A 22,578-nucleotide genomic window follows, 5' to 3' on the forward strand; every position below is an offset into this window, starting at 1 on the left:
CAGAATATTTGGTGCTCCCTCAAGGCAGGTCATGGGCTGGAGCAAGGAGAGGCTGCCATTCCTGCTGCCATGTTCCATGCTGAAGCTCCCATGTAGCTTTGTGATGGGGCAGCTTTACTTTTTCCCATGCCTCAAATTCACCACTGTCACAAAGCACCCAGAAGCCTGGAAATAGCTCCACGTTCCTGCAGTGAGGCTTCACAGGTTGGTGATCCTCTTCACTGAGTCCTAGTGTCCAGGCAGTTCATTGATGATTCTCATACTTCTTAGCTGAGTGAGAGGTCTGACAGCCCTGCAGCTGGGGGCCTGCCTCGGAACAGTCTGACCTCCAGTGCTACAGCTCAAATTGAAGATCTTTGCCATGGTTGCTGACAGATGATGCTTGCAATGGGATAGGCTTTACTTGCAGAGTTTCTGGCAGAGCTCATGGTATGGTATGTACTGATGCCATCAAACAGATAGATAGAGTGTTCATTCTGCTCATAGAAACACAAAAGTTCAGCTGTCTTTTTCTTTTGATATGGTAGCAAGGATGCGTGGACCTCCTTCTCATTGGAAACAAGTTCATTTGGACACAAGACAGGTGTGCTTGTGGCTCCAAGCCTAGCTGGTGGGACCTGGAAAGGCTCTTTTCATCACCAGGCTGTAGCTGTTTTCTCATTCAGAGTTGCCTGGTGATAGCTGCAAAGTTCATCCCAGCTGGTTCCTCATGAGACGGTGACAGACGTGGTCCATGAGACTTATTTTGTTGGATGGAAATAATCTCTTGAGCATGTACTCAGAAGGTGACAGTAATTAACACAATGTAAACACCAATCTTTTTAGGATGATGCAGGATTCTCAGAACCTGGTGAAACCATGTGGCTATCAGTGCAGGAAATTAGGATTGGTACTGCCAACAAGTCTTGCGTGGTGGGACAAGCAAAATGCATCGAATGAATCTCCTTCACAATTTCTGCATCTTATTTGCTCAGTTCATGTACCATCAGTTAATCAGACTGGTCACACAGACAATTCCACAGATCTGATTCTGAGCATCAAGCCATGCTACTGCCCTTTCCAACTGCACACTACATCACTTAGTGGTTGAAAAGTGCTTCTTTCCCAACTTTGTTGCTGTTCTATTTTAAATGCTTCAGTTGAGTCCTTCCCTTCTTGCTTGTGTAGGTCATATTGTCCAGAGGTGATCCTTTCTGAGACTAGTATTCTCACAGGGTGCCATGTCAGGCACTCAGCCAATTCTTACATGATACAGTCATTCACCTTCAGCTCCTTGTTTGTGTAGATCAGTCTGTCTGCTCTCTAGTGGGGACCCTCTCTTGATCCTTCTCTTCCATAACTTACCTGTGAGAACCATACATAGTATTAATCTACACCACACACTGCCCAGTGGGATGCTTCAGGAGTTCCATTGCATAAATCTGTGGCTGTCTCTTGGCTGTGAAGTGCAGACCCGTTCAGAGTCTTCCTTTGAACTGGATCTGTTAGGAGTGGACGGGAGAACATATGAGGATCTGTCCTGAGGATATGGAAGCTGCCTTTTTCGCCTTTTGCCCTGAGTTTCTTCCTGCTGTTTTCTGCTTTCAGTATCCTTGTGACAAGTGAAATCCTTTCCCTACCCTGAGTGTGGTATGTTGCTTGCTGAGGACATGTTAACCATACACTACTTGGCATAAGAATTCTGTTGCCTGGTGCTGGCCTGGAAACCATCTGCTACTACTAGCAATGGCTCTGGCACAGGGCTAGGAGACAGGGTGGAAGTGGATTGACCTTGATTGTGCCATTTATAGGATAGACAGCTCTGCCTCAGCTTTCTGTACAGCTGCGAAGAACAATTTCTTGACATTTTTACTGCATGGCGTAATTCTTTGCTGGGCCTGATTCAAACTCTCTCATTCAGTTTGAACTCTCATTTGGGCCACATGGAAGCCATCAAGAATTATGGAGAAAATGTTTTGATCTCATAGAAATTTTATCTGTAGTTACCAACAAGGAGAAATAAATGGTCTGTGATGTCTCAGGGCAGATCTCATCTATCGCCCTGGAAAGTTTCAAATTGGATCTGCTAGAACAAAATATTTACAGTATACATTAAGAAAGATAAAGCCTTTTCTAGATCAAGTAGAGCCCAGCCTTGCTGCCAAACAGCTGGCCTTGCTGTTGTACACAGAGTAGGAAAAGGCAGTATGTTTCTCTGGAGGCATCTGTACAGAGGCCAACAAAGATAAGGGGCCTTATCCCTGGAGACCAAAATTACCTGTAGTCTTCACTAGTATCCATTCCAAATCCTTACTGGAGAGCCTTTCATAGAATTGATTTACTTAAAACGAAAGCCCATTCAAAGGCTGCAGTTTAAAATGCCCGTGGAGACATACTTTCCTAGGCTGAAAATACAGTGTTATGGAAAGCAATCTCTATAAAAAATAGAGCTGTGCTTGTATTTTGTATTTTCCCCTACATCTTATGCTACATCATCTACTTTAGAACATATTTAAGTTGCAAGTAACTACTAAAAGTAGAACCCTAATGGTGGTCAGTACCACCATTTCCCTTTCTGCTCCTCCTGTAAACAGTGCTTTGCGAAAATTCACCAGCACAAAAAAACAATTCTATGAGAAAGATTTTCTCGATATGATTAAAAAAAAAAAACAGACGAACAAAAAAAAACCCAAACCAAAAACCAACCAAACAAAAAGAACCCAAAACACAAAAAAGACCCACAACAAAGTAAAGCTTTGCTTTGGTAAGCAATTTTTTCTCCGCAGGAGACTCTCGAGAAATCCTTCTTGTGATCAGTTCATGAGATAGGCCATAAATTCACTGTATGTGAAACAAGATTACATGAATAAATCATTGAATGGATTTTTTTTCAGGGTGTTGTTGTTTGTCTGTTTGTTCGTTTGTTTTAACTGAAGGTGTATAATGAAAATCTGAGACAAGAGCAGACTAAATATACCAGTGGCTGGGATGGAGCTGCAGGCCTCTCAGAATTTTGCATGCCCAAGTGCTGTCAGCTGTGGAGGTTGAGGACCCAGGGCCTCTTGCTGGATGCCCTCCATGTCTGAGCACAGTTAATGGTGGATTCATACTGTGTCTCCATGCATGCATGGGCTGGTACATCCAAGTACCAGTGGCTGGGGAGACTGAGATCCAAGGGCAACTACTGGGCGGACTGGGTGCCTGAGCCCAGCTGCTGGAGGCATCCACTTTGTACACTTGTATTGACATTTTCCCACAAACAGACTAAAAACTTACAAAACCAAACAAAAGTTGTAAGCCTCTGAAAGGCTGAATTAAGAAATCCTCTGTGTGGGTTTCCATCTTTCCTGGCCTGCTTAGCTGAACACTGTGATAACAAATGAGAGTCTATGCCCAAGGTGCTGGCAAGGAACTGGTCTAGCTATCAGTAAGTTTGTAGAGGATGGTTCATCTTACTGAGGGCTACCGTGTTGGGAGCTGGAGGGGGAAGAGGATCACAAGCAGGAAGATTAGCACTCCTTGTTGTTCTACATGTTGTGCAACACAGACACAGATGGCTGGTGCAGACCTTTGCTGATAATTTATTCATGCATGTTTGGGGATGCATTCTTGTCTGCGTCCAGGGTCCCTGAACTGAGGAGAGGACTGGCTTAGAGTGTGCTGCTCTGAGTAACAATTTCTGCTCTAGGCAGTGCTTAGAGGGGACTGGAAGCTATGATGCAATAGGTACCCAGTAAGCCCACATCTGTGCAGTGCCACAATAAGACAATTGAGAACAGTGTTAGACTGGATTTTATATGTAAGAAAACGTTAGATAATTACATTTCATGTTTCTAATTAGCCTAGTGTTGATGGAGACACAAAGTGGCAGAAGATGACAGTATTACTCGATGAAAAATAAGGCATGGTTTGTCATCTGCAGTGTTACTTGCAATTTATCTTTTTTTGATCTGATGCAGAAACAAGAATATTCAAGAAGATCTCTGAGGTTTAGCCACAGTAACAGATGGGGTTGCATCTGCAAAGGAGATTGTTTTGTCTGCTTTGAATTGAAATTAAAAGCTGTTGCAATGAGAATTCATCTAGTATGAAGAAACAGGAAACAAAGTACAATTACTTTGGAGATTTTTACTTTTAATAGTAACCATTTTAAGAGTAGTAATTTTATCATATTATTCATTGAAGTTTGGAATGTCTACATTGCATGGCAGTTTCAGTTTAGGAAAACCAGTTAAAGCAATTGGCAAAAGACTTTTCCAACAAGTGCCATGTTATTGTTTTATTTTGAACTTTTATAAGTTCAACATTGCATTGGGCTTGCATGGCAAGGTTTTGGTAGTAGAGAGGCTACAGGGGTGGCTTTTGCGAGAAGTTTCCAGAAGCTTCTCCCATGTCCAACAGAGCCAAAGCCAGCCAGCTCCAATGCAGACCTGTCGCTGGTCAAGCCTGAACCCAACAGTGATGGTGGTAGCATTGCTAGGATAACAATTAAAAAGGGGAGACAAATTGTCCCTGTGTGACTGCGCAAGGAGGTGCTCCAGGTGCCAGCGCTGAGATTCCCTTGCAGTCTGTGATGAAGGCCATGGCAAGGTAGCTGTGTTCCTGCAGCCCGTGGAAGTCCATAGTAGAGCAGAGATCCACCTGCAGCCCATGGAGGACTCCACACTAGAGTAGTGTTCTCTTTTTGCTCATGAAAATATCTCAGCTCATTTTTTCTTGGTCATTTAGCTTTCTATTCATAAGACTATAGTGCTATATGCTGTCTGCATAGCTACTCATATTTTCTAAACTACTTTTTCTAGTATTACTTTATCAGTAATGATCACATACTGCACTGTTTTAGACTACATATTATGGTTAATCTAATACTCAGAGGCCTAGTAAAATCTGTGAGGATTATTTGAAGCATAAAAAGGGCTATTTTCATCTTTGGTTACTGATGTTAGTATATCCTGATGACTCTCCTTTAACACTTGAACATTTTCACAGTACTATTTGGGATTTTCAAGTCAGTTCTCCTGTTCAGATACTATAACCATTTTTCAAAGAGACAGGCAGGGAATGAAAGAGGAAACACATTTGCCTTTGCAAAACATTAAAATCCTACAAATGTACGCTATTGCACTAGGGTGCTTTATCACAGGGCTTCCTTGCATATTAGCAGGACCCTGGCTCTGCACAGCAGCTGGTTCTTGGTCTTCTGCAGCAAACACAACATGTGGAATAGGGGCATAACTGGAAGCTTCTTGGACTGTTCACCAATACTCTGAATATCGATTAAAAAGATTAAATTCCAACCTCATGAAGCAGCCAGAAAGACACAAAGATAGCAGGTACCTGAAGTAGGTTTTGCTTGCTTACCTTGGACTGGCCTTTAGTCTGGACAGCACTGCTCGATGTCTCAGCCACCATTCACAGATCACACAGCTTTTTCTTTTCTTGAAGGAGTTTATAACTAAGTTTGCAGTGGTTTCCCCTTTCAGTAGCCCAAGAGAAATGGGCTGCTCCCTTCCAGAGCAGCTGGAACATGTGGCTTTGCTGGTGCTATCTCTTTGGATCTACCCACCCATGTCCTCTCAGAAACTGGACAGATATTTCCAAAACAATATGTCCAAAGATATGTCCAAAGCAGGGACAAACAACATCACTGAGACACTCTTGCTAGCACATTGGTAATGCATCGTCTCCAGTGAAGCATTACACCAAAGGTTGTACCAAGTGTTAGGTTTTCTTTTGTCTCTGCAAGCACGTAACCTATTGTTTGCACTGTCCACTTGGAGACAACAATGCATCATGTATTAGCTTTGATTTTTAACCAACATGGTAAATCAAGCAAGGGAGGTAAATAACATGTTTTAAGTTCAAGAGCAAGCTTCAGTTGTGCAACTCTTTCAGATGCAAACCTTGGTTAAGGCTTTGCCCTTTAGTTGTCCTGCAACAGGAATTTAATTCCTTGCTTACAAGTATTTTTGTGTGGGCACATGAACACATAGATGGTGATAGATATGTTGCATCACTGCAAAAAGTGGTGCAATTTTACCCTGAGATCTGCTTTCCTCACAAAATGGATGTGTGTGTGAAAGGCTGCCCTAACAACTACAACTGTTGTTGGTAAAACTGAGGAGCATAGAACAGACTCATATGAAAGTTATTAATATATTTCAATCACAAACAGGACATAAAAACTGTGGTAGGCACTCAGGATCTCCTGCCTGCCGGAAGAATTCAAGTTTATACAACAAGTCATTTGTACACTATCTTCACTCGCCCAGAAGATAGAATGGTGCTGAAGCACAATAAAATAGTTGAAACAGCAGGTGCTACAGTTTCTTCCAGTGAAAAGTGACCTAGCAGCAGGAGAGGAACCCAAACGAGCACCCTCTGCTTGTGTTAATCTTTGCTCTGCGAGTGTAGAACATCTCAGCTACGTACTTTGTTTTACGTAACTAAGAATGTATCACTAGGCAAATTTACCATGTGACTTTTAATAACTGCTTTGAGTGCATGTCATAAAGTTCATGCATCTAGGTCATTCTAATCCAACCTTGTTTATATACTCCCCAGGATCTCAACTGGGATAATGAAATTGCTGGTATGAAAGCCTTGGTCAATCTTCACAAGTTAGACTGGGGATTGCTAACAGAAAAAAAACCAGTATTCAAGCAAGACACCACAAATCATGTTTTATTAGTAAGAGATTTGGGGGAAAGGTGTATCAATCTGACTAGAAGTATCTCTATTAAAAATAGTGACAGATATTATACCCAATAGCAAGTATGCATGTTTTCTCCCTCTGGAACGGGCAAAACAGAGTTCATTTTCACATTACATATTCTCAAGAAAAATGTTTCAGTATTAGATATTTTCCAACAGAAAAATCTGTCAGAGCTGCTGAAAAGGGAAGGGATCACAAGTGAAGTATGACAAATAAGTGGGATATTGTTTAAACAAAAGGCAGTTCTAGCATTTGACCAAGTTTATCATATGCTTTCACCAGCATACCTGGGTCTTGAAATGCAGGAATCACAGAGTTGTTTAGGTTGGAAAAGACCTCAAAGTTAATTGAGTCCAATCTTTAACCCAGCACTACCAAGTGCACCACTAAACCATGTCTCTCAGTGCCACAGCTACATGTCTTTTAAATACCTCCAAGGATGGTCACTCCACCACTTCCCCAGGCAGCCTGTTCCAGGGCTTGACAACCCTTTCAGTGAAGAAATTTTTCATAATAGCCAATCTAAACCTCCCCTGGTACAACATAAAGCCACTTCCTCTCATTCTATCACTTGTTACATGGGAGAAGAGACCAACTCCCACCTGGCTACAACCAGTTGTAGAGAGCAGTAAGATTCCCCTGGGCCTCCTTTTCTCCAGGCTAAACAGCCCCAGCTCTCTCAGCTGCTCCTCATAAGACCTGTGCTCTAAGAACTGCCTCAAATAAAATCTGTACTTTACTTAGGGAAGGCTCTAGAAGTATAATGAGAATCTAAAATGTAATCACACAAAGAACAAAACCTTCCGGCTTGGGTTTGGGGTTTTTTTTGTTAATCCAATTAACTAAAATTTCTAAACATGCTGACATTCACAGCCCACAGACCTTAGCTTCTCCTTTTCTGTAACAAGAGAGAGAACAGGAATAAGCTGTCAGACCACCACACTTCAGATCCCATCCCACTGTAGACAAACCATAAATTAACATCATGTGGGCAAACCAACTGAACTTTTAGGAAAGATAAATATTTATTAGTATAGTAGCAGAGCAAAATCGAGGCATCTATACAAATTTGCTGCAAACTATTATAAAAGACTACTGACTAGAGAGCTACAGCTCTTGAATATACAGAGACATGGTGAACACTGACCTTTCTTTCACTGTTTATTATTAAAAGAACATTTGCCTTTCCAAAAAAGGAAAAAAAAAAAGTGTTAGATTAGAGTCTAAAGTGCTGCAGGAAGATGTTTTTTACTGGTAGGTTGTCCCATTAGTGATTTTTAAACAAATATCCCTGAAGATAAAAGATATTTTGGTGGGTTTGACCCTGGCCATATGCCAGGTATCCACCAAAGCCACTCTGTCACTCCTCTCCACAACTGGACAGGGGGAAGAAAACATAGCGAAAGGTTCCTGGGTTGAGATAAGGACGAGGAGAGATCACTCACCAAATATTGCCACAGACAAAACAGGCTCAAATTGGGGATATTAACTGAATTTATCACTAAAAAAATCAGAGCACGATAATGAAAACTAAAATACACCTTAGAAACACCTTCCCTCCACCTTTCCCTTCTTCCCAAGCTCTACCTCCTCCCCCACGGAGGTGCAGGGAGACAGGGAATGGGGTTCATCACATATGTTTTCTCCTGCTGTTCAAGGAGAAGAGTCCTTCCCCTGCTCCAACATGGGGTCCCTCCCACAGGAGACAGTTCTCCATGAACTTCTCCAGTGTGAGTCCATCCCATGAGCAACAGTTCTTCATGGACTGCTCCAACATGGATTGCTCTTCCACAGGGTGCAGCCCTTGAGGCACAGCCTGCTCCAGTGTGGGTCCCCCCCAGGGTCACAAGTCCAAGCATGAAACCTGCTCTAGCATGGGCTCCTCTCTCCACAGGTCTCTGTCACAACCCTGCTCTAGCACAGGCTTCCCACAAGTTCACAGCCTCCTCTCAGGCATGGGGACCCTCCACAGGCTGTGGGTGGATCGTTGCAGCCCCATGGTTTTCCATGGGCTGCAGGGGGACAGCACCAGCAGGTGAATCTCAGCTCCAGCACCTGGAGCACCTCCTCCCACTCCTTCTCCACTTGATGCCTTCATAGATGTTGCTCTGCCCAAGAACAATTTTTTTTTTCTCTTTCTTAACTGTGTTATCACAAAGACATTACTGTCATTCCTGATGGGCTCACCCTTGGTCAGGAGCAGGCTGGCTCTGCCAGACAGCTGCTTCTTCTGGCAGCTTCTTACAGAAGCCACCCCATAGCCCCTCACTACCAAAATATGGCCACACAAACCCAATAAAGATATATATTCACCACAAACTATGTAAGTGTTTAAACACCTTGAGCAGATAGTGGTTTTTGAATCCTACATTTTTTCCACTGAAGGGGATTTTGATAGGTGGGTGATTTAGATAAGAAGATTTAAGAAAAAAATGCTGCAGAGATGACAGAATTTAGAAATATCCTAATATTTAAGACTGTGATTCTAAAATTATCTACAGAATACTCTTTAAGTGATCCTATTGAACTTCTATTGTCCAATAACTCCATTTTAACATTGAGGAGTAAATCAAGCTCTTCACCATCCTCTCTCTCCAGCAAGCATCATGGCTGTTCATCAAAACAAATCTTACTGCAATAACCTACTGGAAAACTTAGCATCTGGCAAAATTATATTACCAATTTCTTTTGAAGAACATAACCCAACATAAAAGTGCAAACAGAGCAGACGACACTTGGCAAAAGTTTGAATTCCATTTATTTTCAAATTATATTAACAGCAGAGTTTTGGGGTTTTGTGGAAAGTTTTTTTAGTTGTTCATTTGTTTGTTTTTAAATTATTTTAATTATTAGAATTGGGTTGTTCACTTCAGGGTTTTGTTGGAATTTTTTTTTTTTTAATTTTTCTCTTGAGTTGTTTTGGGTTTTTTTTTGTATCAGCAATTCTAAAAGATTCTTTATTATTACAATCATGTAAAAGACACAGATAACTTGAAAATCTGTATGCTTGGGATCCCCATCATGTTCTTGAAACCATTCTGGAGTCCTTCCTGAGTAAAAGGTTGCGCTATGAGAACTGACATAAGGCTCCAGAATTTTAGAATATAAAATCATCTGGAATTTAGCAACAGAAGAAGGAAGACACTTGATTTTTTTAAAACAGCATAGTAAGAAATTTTTTTTAAATCTCAAGGTTTTTTATAAAGTAAGTTAGAAAACATTACACAATTGTTAACAACGCTAGATCAGCCTAAGTACCCTCAGACTTCCAAAACCAGTTTAGAGTGAGAAGACACATATTGCATATTGAGATAGCTATCAATTTTAAGAGGTAGATGAAAATATTAATCTATTAGCAGTAAAAATTTTATGTAAATTATCATTAAATATTGTCCATACCGCGTCCCTATATTTGTAAGAGTGCAAAGAGAAGGAAAAACACTGCTTCTCATCTAAAAACAACTATATTTATCTAATTCCTTGGTCTGCATCACCAGCCCTTCTGGAGCTGCAGGTAGGGGGAATTGAAAGGATTAGTATGGCAAGGAAAAAAAATAAAATCAACTCTATTTGTATGTGTAGCCAGAACACACCATCCAGACTGCAGTGAGGGTGCCTGAGCTCACAGCACAATCCTTAGGGACAGTGTGGCTACATTGAGTGGAAGCAGCAGAAGCCCTCACAGGCAGAAAAAGAAGCATCAGAAGTCGTGCACAGTACTTCCCACGATGCCAATTCAGACTCATTGCCTAATGCATTTATGAAGGTGCTTCATTGCTGGAAAAGCATTTCTGTTCCTATTCACCCTGTCCATCAGATTCTGGGTTACCATTAAGAGGAAAAAGCAGTAAGTAATAGCAGCACTGATGGAAAGGCTTTGTCACAGTGATGATCAGAGTATGTTGCTAACCTGCCAGCATCTGTAAAATGTTGGCTATTACTTAAAGCATACGTCTCAAAGTGTTAAAAGCACAGCTCAGTACAAAAATGGGATGACAATTTTTCTGTCCTTTGGATAGTCTTCAAATTTCTCAAGGTACCATCTGAAAAACAAAGGAAGAAATCTGATGAGTATTGAGTCTTCGAAACGCTGTTGAAGAAATTAGGTAATTGTACAATGCATTCAATTTGATCCATACATGTTTTTGTCTACAAACAAAACAAATGCCTTTAGAACATACTCTGGATAGAAAAATGGCATTTACTGCACTCACCTTAGTGACATCTTATCACCAAATACAACAAAGCTACATTACAGCTGCCAGCAATGGCAGATCAAACCAACAGATGTGGTGAGATCAGTCAGGGAAGGAATAGCCCATTCTTTCAAAAAGTATGTTGTTACACATCCTGAGTGTTTTGACATTTTAGAATTAGAGGGAGAAAAAATTAAATCAAAACCATGTTATTGCATAATGACTTCACATGGAAGCAAGGGATACTTCACACACTGAAGTGAGAGTCCCATTCTGCATAAAAACGTCTCCAGTTCCAGTTAGAATTTGGATAGTCAAACTGAACATGACAAACATTACACTAGCCTCATTGCTAACATCCCTCAAAAACCATCACTATTTTCAGATCCAGACAATTTAAAAAAGAAAAAAATGAGGAGCACTCTCAGATATTGTGTTTTCACCTTCCATAACAAGCACATTTAGTCCCATGTTTGAATATTTATTCTTCTGCTTCTCTGAAATAAAAGAACTAAAGTTCACCTGTGCTCCATCTCAAAAGTGCAGATACTCAGTATCAGTAGCTAACTGCAGGATAAAGCTGGAATAAACAGAACAAAACATGCAATGCACAATAACCTGTGTCTAGGGAATACCATTATTACCCTATTTACCCATTTCAGTCATTTATTCTAACTTTTTTAAACTAAACAAACTACACTAACATGTTTCTTCACTTACATGGATTTCTATCTTTAGTTGCTTGGAGTTTTTTTCCTGTACCACTCTTCCATTTTTATGCATTTTTTCCTTTAGTGTAAATAACTTCCATTAACAACATTTAGCTTTTCTTGATGTTCTGAAAGAGTGCCATCAAGGCTTAAGATTGATGGAAACCAGCCATGGAATTTGAACCTGGACAATGTAATGTACAAGGAGAGGCAGGAGAACCTGTCATTGCTTCCTTTGGCAAGGAGGAGACACTCAGAACTCAACTGGATGAGCCCAGGGCAACTGGGCATTGCCTTGTGGTTTGTCCTGGCTGGAGCAGCCATACCAGTTGACTGGACAATCTTCAAATGCTCCTCCCAGCTCAAGATACTCTGTGACTCTGCTGACTAATAGCAGGTGATAAAACAGGAAGAGATGGGCATAGGCAACAGGTTTGGAAGGGTCAGGTTGGGTAGTGGAAGAAACTTGTTCACTGGGAGGGTAATACAGACCCAGAACATCCTACAAACAAGGGGCAGGAAAACCTCCATTTCTGGAGTTTTTCAGGGCCCCACTAGACATAGACTTGGCTGCCCTCACAGGTGATAAGTAATTTTTTTTCAACCCATTTCCTCCTTAAATTCATGTTTATTTCCTCTTATGCCACTAAGCTTCAACATGAGAACCAAAGCAGGAAGCTGAAAATAACCAAGGTAAAATTAACATGCTCAAGTTCTTTTAACCATGCTATTTCTTAAAGAGAATCCTTTCAGGAAACAAGTGTCCCCAAAGTATGGTCCCTCTTGTTAGCAGGAAAACCACATTATAAATACTGTACCTGGGCAGTCAGAATGTTTAGAGCAGAGATTTTATTAAATATCATCTACCAGAACTGTTTTCATGTTGTCCATAAGATTGATTATAGACAATATGATACAGACATGGCTATAAATTGTGCCTGTTAAAGACAGCTTGAGTGACTTTCCAAATTTTAATATTACAGAAACAGGTTTGAGAAGGGAAAGTACAGTATTTGATTAATTAAGACAATATTGCCAAACTTGTCTATAATCTTTACAGATCCAGGATGAACCATCTTCATTTAAACATTATTTTGATGACCTCGTTGAACTGTGTGTTTATGCTCTGTACTATTCTGCTGAATTTCTCCAGTGCTTAATCTTCTCAGGGTATTCTCTATCATATTCTTCCCTACAGCAGCAGTCTCTTTCACAAGACTTGCTCTGCAACATCCCTATAGGATGAGGCATAATTTGTGAAATGGAAAAGCAGTGTGGCATAGAGACAACAGAAATGACAAGGCACAAACACTTACTTGTGGTGTTGTCTTGCCCTTGAACCCAGGATGAAGAGAGTACACAATGCAAATGCAAGGCTTTCAATGGTGCAGCAGGCAAGGGCAAACCCAAACCATTCCAGGATCTCTCCAAAAAAGTTGGCTCCACTGACATACTCAAACATTCCTCCTGAAAGCAGGACAGAGTTATTTCAAAATACTTTAATCAAGATGTCCAATGTTATCTTTTCTGTACATCAAATAGGAGCTATATCACCAATGGCTCTATTTAATCTTTAAGGGCAGTGGAGGCACCATTTTTCAGTTCAAGCTATACTATGAAGGATCACTTCAGACCTCATTCTAAGACAGACCTTTTGTAGCTCCATTTTTCCTCTTTCATTATTTAAAGAAAAGATGATTTACTAGCATCAGAAGCAAGTACATGCCTTTGCAAATAATTATGTTCTTTGATCATACACTAAACCTTTCTTAAAATATGTAAAAATAGAAGACATACTCCCCTTGATTCCCAGAAAATACTCATAGGGTTAGTTATCCTACAATTTTTCATTTCTTCAAGTACTTTAGAAATTAAGTTAATTATGAACAATATTATTATGAAGTAAAGTTCCAAATTTATTCTCTAGCTTACAAAGTTGTTGCACTTTTGTTCCCATTCCTCATCAGATCTGCTGTTTCAACCCTTATGCTCAGTGAAAATTTGGCAGTCTGTGATAAATCTGTTGCACAGACAATTGTGCATAAACAATTGGTACTCACCTGCTGGGAATTTTATAAATCAAGAATTTCACCCTAATTCCAAAGTCAGTGTACAAATTGATAACATCTCAGTATGTGCTTTACTAAACAAACAAGTATTTGGTGAATGTAATAAAGGACATGTTTTGACCTTGCTCTAATTACACTACTTTTCTGACAGAAGAAAAGTGAAATTCTAGCACTTCAACTGGGTAAGCAACATCAAAAAGACCAGCTCCTCCTGATATTGCAGCAAATAACATATTTCCTTCAGAACTTTTTTGTACACTGAACACAGTACAATATGTTCATATTCATTTTTCACATGAGCACTTCAATTTACAGCTATTAAAATTGTAAGTTACCTTCTTGGTGAAAAATAAGTCTACCTTATATATGTTAGTTCTTACAGTTTTCTTAAAAAAAAAATTAGCAACCAAGAAAAAGCAATAACTAGGAGAAAAAATGTGGCAAGAGAGCAGAATTCAGAGGTACTATTATCTTTCTGCTCTCAGTGAGTGTAACTTACCTGGAAGAGAGCCTGTTTCCAAAAGTGTCAACCTTAACACTTCAATAGGCTCCTTAAGAAAGCCTTTCATATTCTCCATTTTCTCATGAAGGCCAGAATTTATAATGCCAAATCCATTTGGATTTCTGTCCTCTTTTCCCTGTGTCTCCCTTTCCACAATTATTGCTGCTCTCAGGTTACTTTAGGTACCTCCCTCTTCATCTATGAGACTGGTCACATGCTGAGTACTTTCTGTGCTCCCTTCCTGCCCCCACACTGGGTTGATAATTTAGGTCCTTCTTCTCCACCCACCTGCTGATTCTCTGGAAAGTTGGGCAATGCTGTTACATTTTTACCCCTTTTTAAAAATATAGCCAGCATTGGTCAAGAAACCCAAAGATTTGCACAAGCCAAGTGGTATCATCAAACAGATTCCTTACAATACTTGGCTTAAGAGGGAAAAAAAGTAAGATGTTTCTCAAACTACAAAATCACTTCCTCAGGTAGACAACAAAATGCTATTTCCAGCTGCCTCTTATATCATAAATTACTATCTCCTCTAAAACACACCAAGCTTTAGATTCATTTACACATAGAATCATTTTAGGCTGGAAGGGATCTCTTGAAATAATCTTGTCCAACCCCCACTGTTGACGCAGGATCAGCCAGAACAGGTTGCCCAGGACTATGCCCAGTCTCGTTTTCAGTCTCCTTACAATCTCTCTGAGCAACCTGTTCCACATCTGTGTGTTTGACCACCTTCACAGTGAAAAAAAAAGAAAAAAAAGAAGTTCAGATATAATTTTATGTGCTTGAATTTTGTGTCCATTGCTCCTGGTTCTGTCACTAGGCACCCACCCCTAAGGACAACCTGGTTCTCTCTTCTTTGTTCTCTCCCATCATGTATATATAAACTTTGGTAAGATCCCCCTGAGCCTTCTCTTCTCCAGTCTGAACAGTGAAAGCTCTCTCCACCTCTTGTATGAGAGATACTTCTTTTTGTTGTATTAATTTCTGTACCATTTTTACTTACCTCTTGGTATCTTGTAACCTGTTTCCCCTGGTTTTCTCAGATTCCTGAGAATATGATCAGAATGAATATTGATGGCCATGCCAATCAACCACCCTAAGAAACCTGAAGAGAAATATTGAAAATACTATATTAAGTGCACAGTGTTTCTTCAGAAAACACATTACAGTCAGATATCACATTAGGCATATTGTCTCAAAGCAGTAGTAGTGTAAGCAGCATAGACAGTTCTGGTGACATCCTGCACAGTCCCAGTCCCACACTGTGCTCTTCAGCTAGTAGAGCTCACAGTACCAACAGCTCCCTAGAAATGAAATGGCACTGTGAAAATGAAGTTTATTCTTATGTTGCTAGACTTATATAAATCCATGCATGTGCATATATGCAGATATAATGTGTATGTATCCCTAACTTCCACAAAGAAAAACAAATACGCTAAAATTTTAAACACTGAACGAAACAGCCATTTTTAATTTTCCCAGAGGGGCATATCTTAGCCCCACTCTCCTTTTACATTTTTACTGATAGCATATCAGAGTTTCCCCAACAGATTTATGTGCAATAAAAGGAATACAGCTGTGAAGGAATTAATGTACCATCTACTTGTGCTGTTCAGCAAAATTGTTTAGCCATTTATAACAGCCTTTCACAGAAACTGAGATTGTTGTAACATTCTGCATCCTTATGTTGCCATGAGTATGGGATAAATCAAAAGGAATTTATGATTGACATTCATTATTTTGACCTCTTGGCAATGTGTCACCTATGTTAACTTCCCTTGAAGGCTCCCTGCTGATAAGGAACAGGTAAGATCTGTATTTTGAGGTTAACCAGTGCCTAATTTCAGATTCTGTGATTAGTCTTTCCAACAAGACACAATCATCTGGAGCATCTAGATGCTTACCAGTATTAGGAGAGACACTGGTAACCCACATCCCTTGCCTACAAGATTATGTCCAGATATGGACAAGCATATGTGCTCTTCAGGTCTGATGTGTGAAAAGAGCAGAGATGGTACTTGTGCTTAATTGCCTGACTGCCAGATAAAAAGCTTCATGCAACAGATGAGGTCCCAATGTTCTGTCACCTGCACCTTGTGAGTTGCAGGTGCTGCTCTGCTTTGCAGAGCTGCTACTAAAAAAAGTGGTTTGATGCACAGAAGAGTTAGCCATCAACATTTGAAGGAAGCAGTTGAATAGGGACTTAAAGGAGTAAGAAAAAACACAGAATACTGCAAGGGGTTTGGACAAGCTAAAGCAAGCAAAGGAAGAAAGGAGTTTCCAACTAAAAGTGCAGATGGATAAGGAAAGGACACAAGGGTGAAGCACAGAGGTGTTGGTGTCCCTGTTTGTAGCAGGCACCACTTCAGGGTATGACCAGCTCTCTTGGTAAGTTCACAAGCTTCTTATTGGCATACAGGTGTAAGGTTCATGCTGAAAGATAATGAAGTTGTTCTTGGTTTGCAAGCTCATGGTTCTGCATTTGAAGCAGAACATTCTCATTTCCTCTGAAAATGGATATGTTCACTGCTCTGAACTAAACCAACAACCAGTCCAGAGAAACCATGAGGAAATTACATCAAAACCATATTCCTGCTCCAAATCAATTGCTGGTGCAGATATTATATAGTTTGTCTGTTTTGGGGAACAAAATAACTTATAAGGTTCCACAGTCAGAGAACAAATCAGTTGTTTGCTGTCTCTCACCATGATAGTTAATCAGGCTGCCTTCTCCAAATTTCTATCTTCACTGGAAATTTATCTCATTTCAGCTTCCAGCTATTGAACCTTGGTGGGCTGCTACTTGTAGACACTCATTTATCTTCCACGTGTAACTTCATACAGCTTAAGAAATACCTTATTAACTACCAGCAAATATGCTTTCTTGCTATTGTTATTTTCTAATATTCTAGTAGGTTTTTTTTAGTAATTTTAAACAGAAGCTTAAAGACAGTGTGAGATATTTTTGAAGTACTAGAACATAATAGTCCAGTTGTTCAGGGAGTACTCAGTGTACAATACTTCACTTTGGCATTTGCTTTGATCAAAGCCACAAACATAAGCTGCAGGTATTTGGAGATGCCCAGCTGGAAAGAATACCAAATAGCAATTATAAATTGCTAAGATCCAATTATGTTGATATGCACTACAAAACAAAAAAACTCCAAAAGATATTCTAATTACAGAAATAATAATAATAAAAAAAAGGTCTTCAGTTTAGCTGTTAATGGGCATGCCAAATTTTATCTCAAGGTCTGTTGTAATTACAGTCTCAAAAAATCAGCAATGGTCACACTCTTAAAATGGTTGATATGTATACCAGGAATCTTCAATTTCTTAGTTTTCAGGATAACTTTTTATTGACTTACAAAAGTCACCAAAGCAACACTTACTTACTTTAGCAGTACTAGAAATATATATAAAAGCATATATTTCAAACTGGTATTATTTGGCAAAAAAACCCCAAACAAAACCCCAACAAAAAACACAAATACAAATCAAACTAATTAATACACAGAAGTATTCATAACTGAAGGCAGATGAACCTAACTATTGTCATTTATATATTTGCATGTTTCAGATATCCTTGAAACATAAAAAAAAAAAAAACCCACCCAAAAGAACTCAAGGAAATTTTAGCAACAAGTCTTATTAACTTGCTTTTTTTTTTTTTTTTTGTAAAGCTATTTGAGTAAGGAGGAACTGATTTATGCTCATTAATCATGATTTGTTCACAGCACTGTATTGAGATATCTTTTGACTAAGGTACTGAACTAGGACACTGAAAGAAAATTCTGCCTGGCTTCAGAGTCTTCAACAGTTTTGATCAACAAATCTTTTAAACTTTTTTTTTGCTGGATTCCAATTTAAGGAGAGTGGAAATTTGAAAGTACCAAGAAGATTTCAAATATATTATAGTGCCCTCTGAAGTCATTCCCTTGTACCTCAATTTCTCTATTTTTAGCACACAAGTAAAACCTAATCTTGGCAAGAGAATCTACTTAGATGTAAATTTCTTCACCTTTATATTCATGACAGCATTTAGCACAGTTGTCCTCTATTGTCATCCACAGCAACACTGGAATAAAGACAATAAATTCTTCTTCTTGATGTAAAAGGCTTGAAAAATCCAGGAGAAACACTAACTTGCTCTGGCTACAGAATAACAAAAAGAAGGGTACTGACTCAGATCAACTATCACAGTCCAGTACTCTGCCTTTGACTGATGAGACAAAATATTCTGGTTTATCTTCAGAGGAAAATGATCTTTCTGTAAAGATTTCATTAGGAAATGATACTATCATTTTGACAGTGGGCAAAAGTAGATGCCTAGATAACAAAAAAGTATGGGAAACAAAATACTTTGTCATTTAAATATCTTAGCCTTTTAGTCATATCCATGGCTTGAAGTATAATGTAACCTCACTTCCCGACTGGGAGTGAATGATTAACCCCTCCACCCCTTCCTCGTGAGGCCAGCTTTGTCATTTGACAAAGCCAGCCCCCAATTAGAAGGGCAGGTGGATTGGTGCCTGTGTACATATCCAGTGTAGATATCCTGACACCAAGGACTTGTAGCATTTGCCATGGTATGTCGGTAGTTAACAGCTACCCTTGCTAGTTTTTTTACTCCATGCATTTGTTTACTGTAGTTTAATCTACATGTTACACAAAAAATCTTTGCTTCTTCTAAACCTGTATGCTGCTGGTTCCACGTAGGGCTTCAAGTTTCTACATCAAAAGAAATACACGACCTGGATTTACTTGGGTGTTAAAGAGTAAAGATGACAAGTGGCTCACCTAGCACTGCAGAAAGAAATGTCAGTTCACAGCTCTAAAGTAAAAAAGGCTAAAAGGCCTCCAGCTACACCAATAAGAAAATTATGAGAAGACTTATAAAAAGGCATTGAAGATACTATAAGAGCACAATAAAAAATTAAGAGCTATGAAGACAGAGGAAAATTACACCTGATGTTCTCATACCATGATTTAACTCACCTGTAATGAAGCGTGAATCGCCCAACCAGCCTGGAGGGTAAGTTGCATAGGTGGTTAAGCTTCGGCCCTGCAAGTATCCATTGAAAACACAGAACAGAAGCGCTAACACAAAAGTGAAAAACGGTGTTGGTTTTCCTTCACGGATCAGAAAAGGAAAGATGAGTGCCCTATAGTAAACAAAGAAAAGAAAATGTATTGTATTAATCACAAAAAAAGATAGTTTTGAAGTCCAAACACTGTCCACACTACCCTGCTTTTCAAATTCTCAGCACCAGTCCTTGGTGCCTGTTTGAAAGGATAGCTGCGCTTGCTTTAACACCTAAAACATTCTTTTTTTTTTTTTTTGCCTAACTGGAATTACAAGATCAGTCCTCTCTCCCCATATGGCAGAAATTTTGGACTTTGTATCCAAAGCAATTACTTTGGTGAGAAGAGTAAAGACAACTGATACTAAGCACAGCCCATTTTTGTCCTCCTTTGCTCCTAAATCCTCAGTTGTATCATCGAGCTTTCTGAAATGAGCTAGGTCTCAAGATCCCTTCACCAAATTACTCCAGCACTTCCAGAAAGAAAGTCAATCCCCTTGAAATTAACCCAATTGAGATCAGTTTCCTCCCTACCCCGCAAGTCAAAACAATTATTGCTTCACCTCGACAATTTTGGTGTACTCTATGACACCTCTAAAGACGTGACAAACCCACAATTGCCATCCCATTTGGGAAAGGAATCTTGATTGCTTTTCCTGGGGGATTATGCAAGTAAACAAACTAGCTCCAAACAAGAAGAGCAGGTGAATATTCTTGTGCTCTTTCTTGTGGAACTAGCCAGCTCCCAATGGTGTATTGATTTAATTATGATCTATAATGATACAGAAGCAGGATCACTGAAGCCTGAGCACTCTTCACGTGTTTTCCATCTACCCAAGGAAGACTGCTTCAAAATAATCTTTCCAAAGGTACCCCAACTCTAACAGCTTTCAAGAAAGAGTAACAAATTCATTACAGGATTATTTAAAGCCCACTATGCTACAACAAACAGAACTAGATAACAGTGAAACATCGATTTAGAAGAAACAAAGATTTTAGTCTTAGGCTAGCTGTGTTGAAATTAGTTAGAATAGGAAGGAATTTGGGCCCAGCTAGAGTTAATTAAAATAGTTGAGAGAGCTAGACCTCAAATGGGTTTTAAGATGTTAGTAACTGATTACCGAATAACTGATGATCTGTCATTTGTATGTTTGCTTAGCTGTGCTTAGAACGAGGAACAGAAACATTGACAAGCTGGTGTAGGGAACAAGGACAATTACCAATTTCCTCCCTTGGTGGGAACCCATCCAAAAGTCATGCAAGAGGAAACTTAGAAGTCACTAAAGTAATTAGGATTGTTAAAGCTCAGAAAGGCAAAAAGGTCAAAATGAGGAAGATGAGTTACTCCATCTTTCTTGGGACCACTGACCCAATTCAAGATCACCGACTCAATTCAGGACACACACTATGCATGCTTAATGACATTTAAGCTCATTTCCATACGAAGCGGAGAATGGGAGGTGTTAATGTTATGAATATACATTTGTATTTTGGATATTCATAATATTTAGGAATAAAAGATATCGTGTTTGCTTGTATCGGGGCCCTGTGTCTTAGGGAGCTATCCCACGCAGTGCCTGGCACCAAATAAAACATGCACTTTCTAACTCTAAACTGTTAGAGAGTTTTTGTCCATCTCAGTTGGATATCAATATTAGATCGATATTCATATTTGGTAAATCAACAGAGGTCTCTTCCAGTCTACATTCACCTACAGAAGAATCCCTCAGGTTTTGCAATAGCAGTAAGCAACTGGAAAAAAAGAAACTGCAGCACAGCTCAGCTTTCTGTACAAAACATTGCATTGCATTCCTAGCTATTCCCAGACATCAAGGATCAGTTAAGACCCCATACCAAAGCTAATACCTTTACACTTAAGAACAGAAAAAGGGGGAGCAAAGACACAGTTCCAGGTTTTCAAAGGCAGCCTCCACATCAGCCACATGTCATATACCTCCCCACCTGTGGAGAATATGTGGAATATGCTTGGTCAAAAGCAAGAGCTTTTCTTGATAATCACCAGAAAATAACAACATATCAGCCACACAAATGGCTTAAAATAAACCTGACAAATCTATTGCTCCCGTCTTAGTGGCAAATTTACTTGTGGACCATGATCAGTAGCTACTGTCCATGAATTGAAGGGAACAGCAAGATTGCACCTGGTCTCCAGCTAAGCTGCCTTCTCCAAGTATTTTTACGAAATGCCTGAATACTGTTGACTACCTGGCAGCAAAGGGCACTCGGCCTCAGCTTTGCCAGTATTTTAATGACTCATTGGATGTGCTGAGCTGGAGGAAATCCACATCCAGTCCAACTCCTGCAACAAACACTATGTTGAAAGACAATGTTGAACAATATAATTGGAAAATAGCTATTGTCTCACAATATCAAGATTATATCTGTACACGGTGCTTTACTTTCCTCGTTGTAACACTGTGACCGTAAGACAGCCTGGTCAATCCATTGCCGAGGCAGGAGTCATCATGAGGCACAGCAGCAGCACAGGGATGGAGCGGCACGCTGAGCATCGCAGTGCACAGCACAGTGCGCACAAGGCAGCCAGCCCCGCATCACCGCGGCTATTTACCCAGCTCCCCTAACAACACAGACTACCTTAATGTAGCGAAGCAGAAGAGACGTCAGTAACTATTACATTAAGTAACAAACGCTAACGAAGAGAACCTCAACCCCTTCGGTCGGGAAGCAGCAACCAGGCATTTCTATGAAGACCGATCCCTTCTCCTGTCCCCAGCATCGCAGGGAGCCCCCACCATCCGCCCCAGCCCCGCCGGTGCCCGCGGGCAGCGCCGCTCGCCCAACCCCGCACCTGTGCGCGTAGTGCAGGAGGAAGCAGCCCAGCAGGACGCGGTTGGGCCGGGCGGCCGCGACCGCCCCGCCGCAGGCGGCGAGCCCGAGCGGGACGAGGAGGGAGGGCAGCTCCTGCAGCGCCCAGGCGGGGCGGGCGGGCAGCAGCCAGCCGAAGCGCCGCGAGGAGTACCGGCCATAGGGCATGGGGATGAAGCAGAGCAGCAGGGCGGAGGCGGCGCCCAGCGCCATCAGCCCGTAGGAGAAGAGCTCCAGCAGCCGCCGCTCCTCGGGGCCCTCGGCCCGGCGCCACAGCGCGCACACACCATCACCGCCGCCGAACCCCATCCCGCTCTGCCGCCTCGGTTCAACCGGCACCGCTAGTGGCCGCCGGAGGAGTGCTCGGAGGCGTGCCCGGAGGCGTGCCCGGAGGCGTGCCCGGCGTGCCCGCCCGTTGTGGGTGGGGCCGGGCCGCGCCCGGCGCTCGGGAAGTTCCGCCGGGAAGCAGC

At 40.8% G+C, this 22,578-nt stretch overlaps 1 protein-coding gene across 2 annotated transcripts; it reads right to left on the reverse strand.

Moving 5' to 3' along the window:
* Positions 1 to 9,451: 9,451 nt before the first annotated feature.
* On the reverse strand, positions 9,452 to 22,444 carry SRD5A1 (steroid 5 alpha-reductase 1). Of its 2 annotated transcripts, none has more exons than XM_069004080.1 (5): positions 22,092 to 22,444; positions 19,176 to 19,342; positions 15,181 to 15,282; positions 12,917 to 13,067; positions 9,452 to 10,737 (listed from the first exon to the last, which is right to left on the reverse strand). In XM_069004080.1, exons 1-5 carry the CDS (start codon positions 22,415 to 22,417, stop codon positions 10,671 to 10,673), a joined length of 813 nt encoding a protein of 270 aa, XP_068860181.1. In that variant the 5' UTR covers positions 22,418 to 22,444; the 3' UTR covers positions 9,452 to 10,670. The 2 variants fall into 2 exon arrangements, with proteins under 2 accessions (XP_068860181.1, XP_068860182.1); XM_069004081.1 differs by lacking the exon at positions 9,452 to 10,737 and adding an exon at positions 12,506 to 12,835.
* Between the last annotated feature and the right edge of the window lie 134 nt (positions 22,445 to 22,578).

The sequence above is a fragment of the Aphelocoma coerulescens genome, chromosome 2 (genome assembly GCF_041296385.1).
Source record: "Aphelocoma coerulescens isolate FSJ_1873_10779 chromosome 2, UR_Acoe_1.0, whole genome shotgun sequence".
In the NCBI taxonomy this organism is placed as follows: Eukaryota; Metazoa; Chordata; class Aves; order Passeriformes; family Corvidae; genus Aphelocoma; species Aphelocoma coerulescens.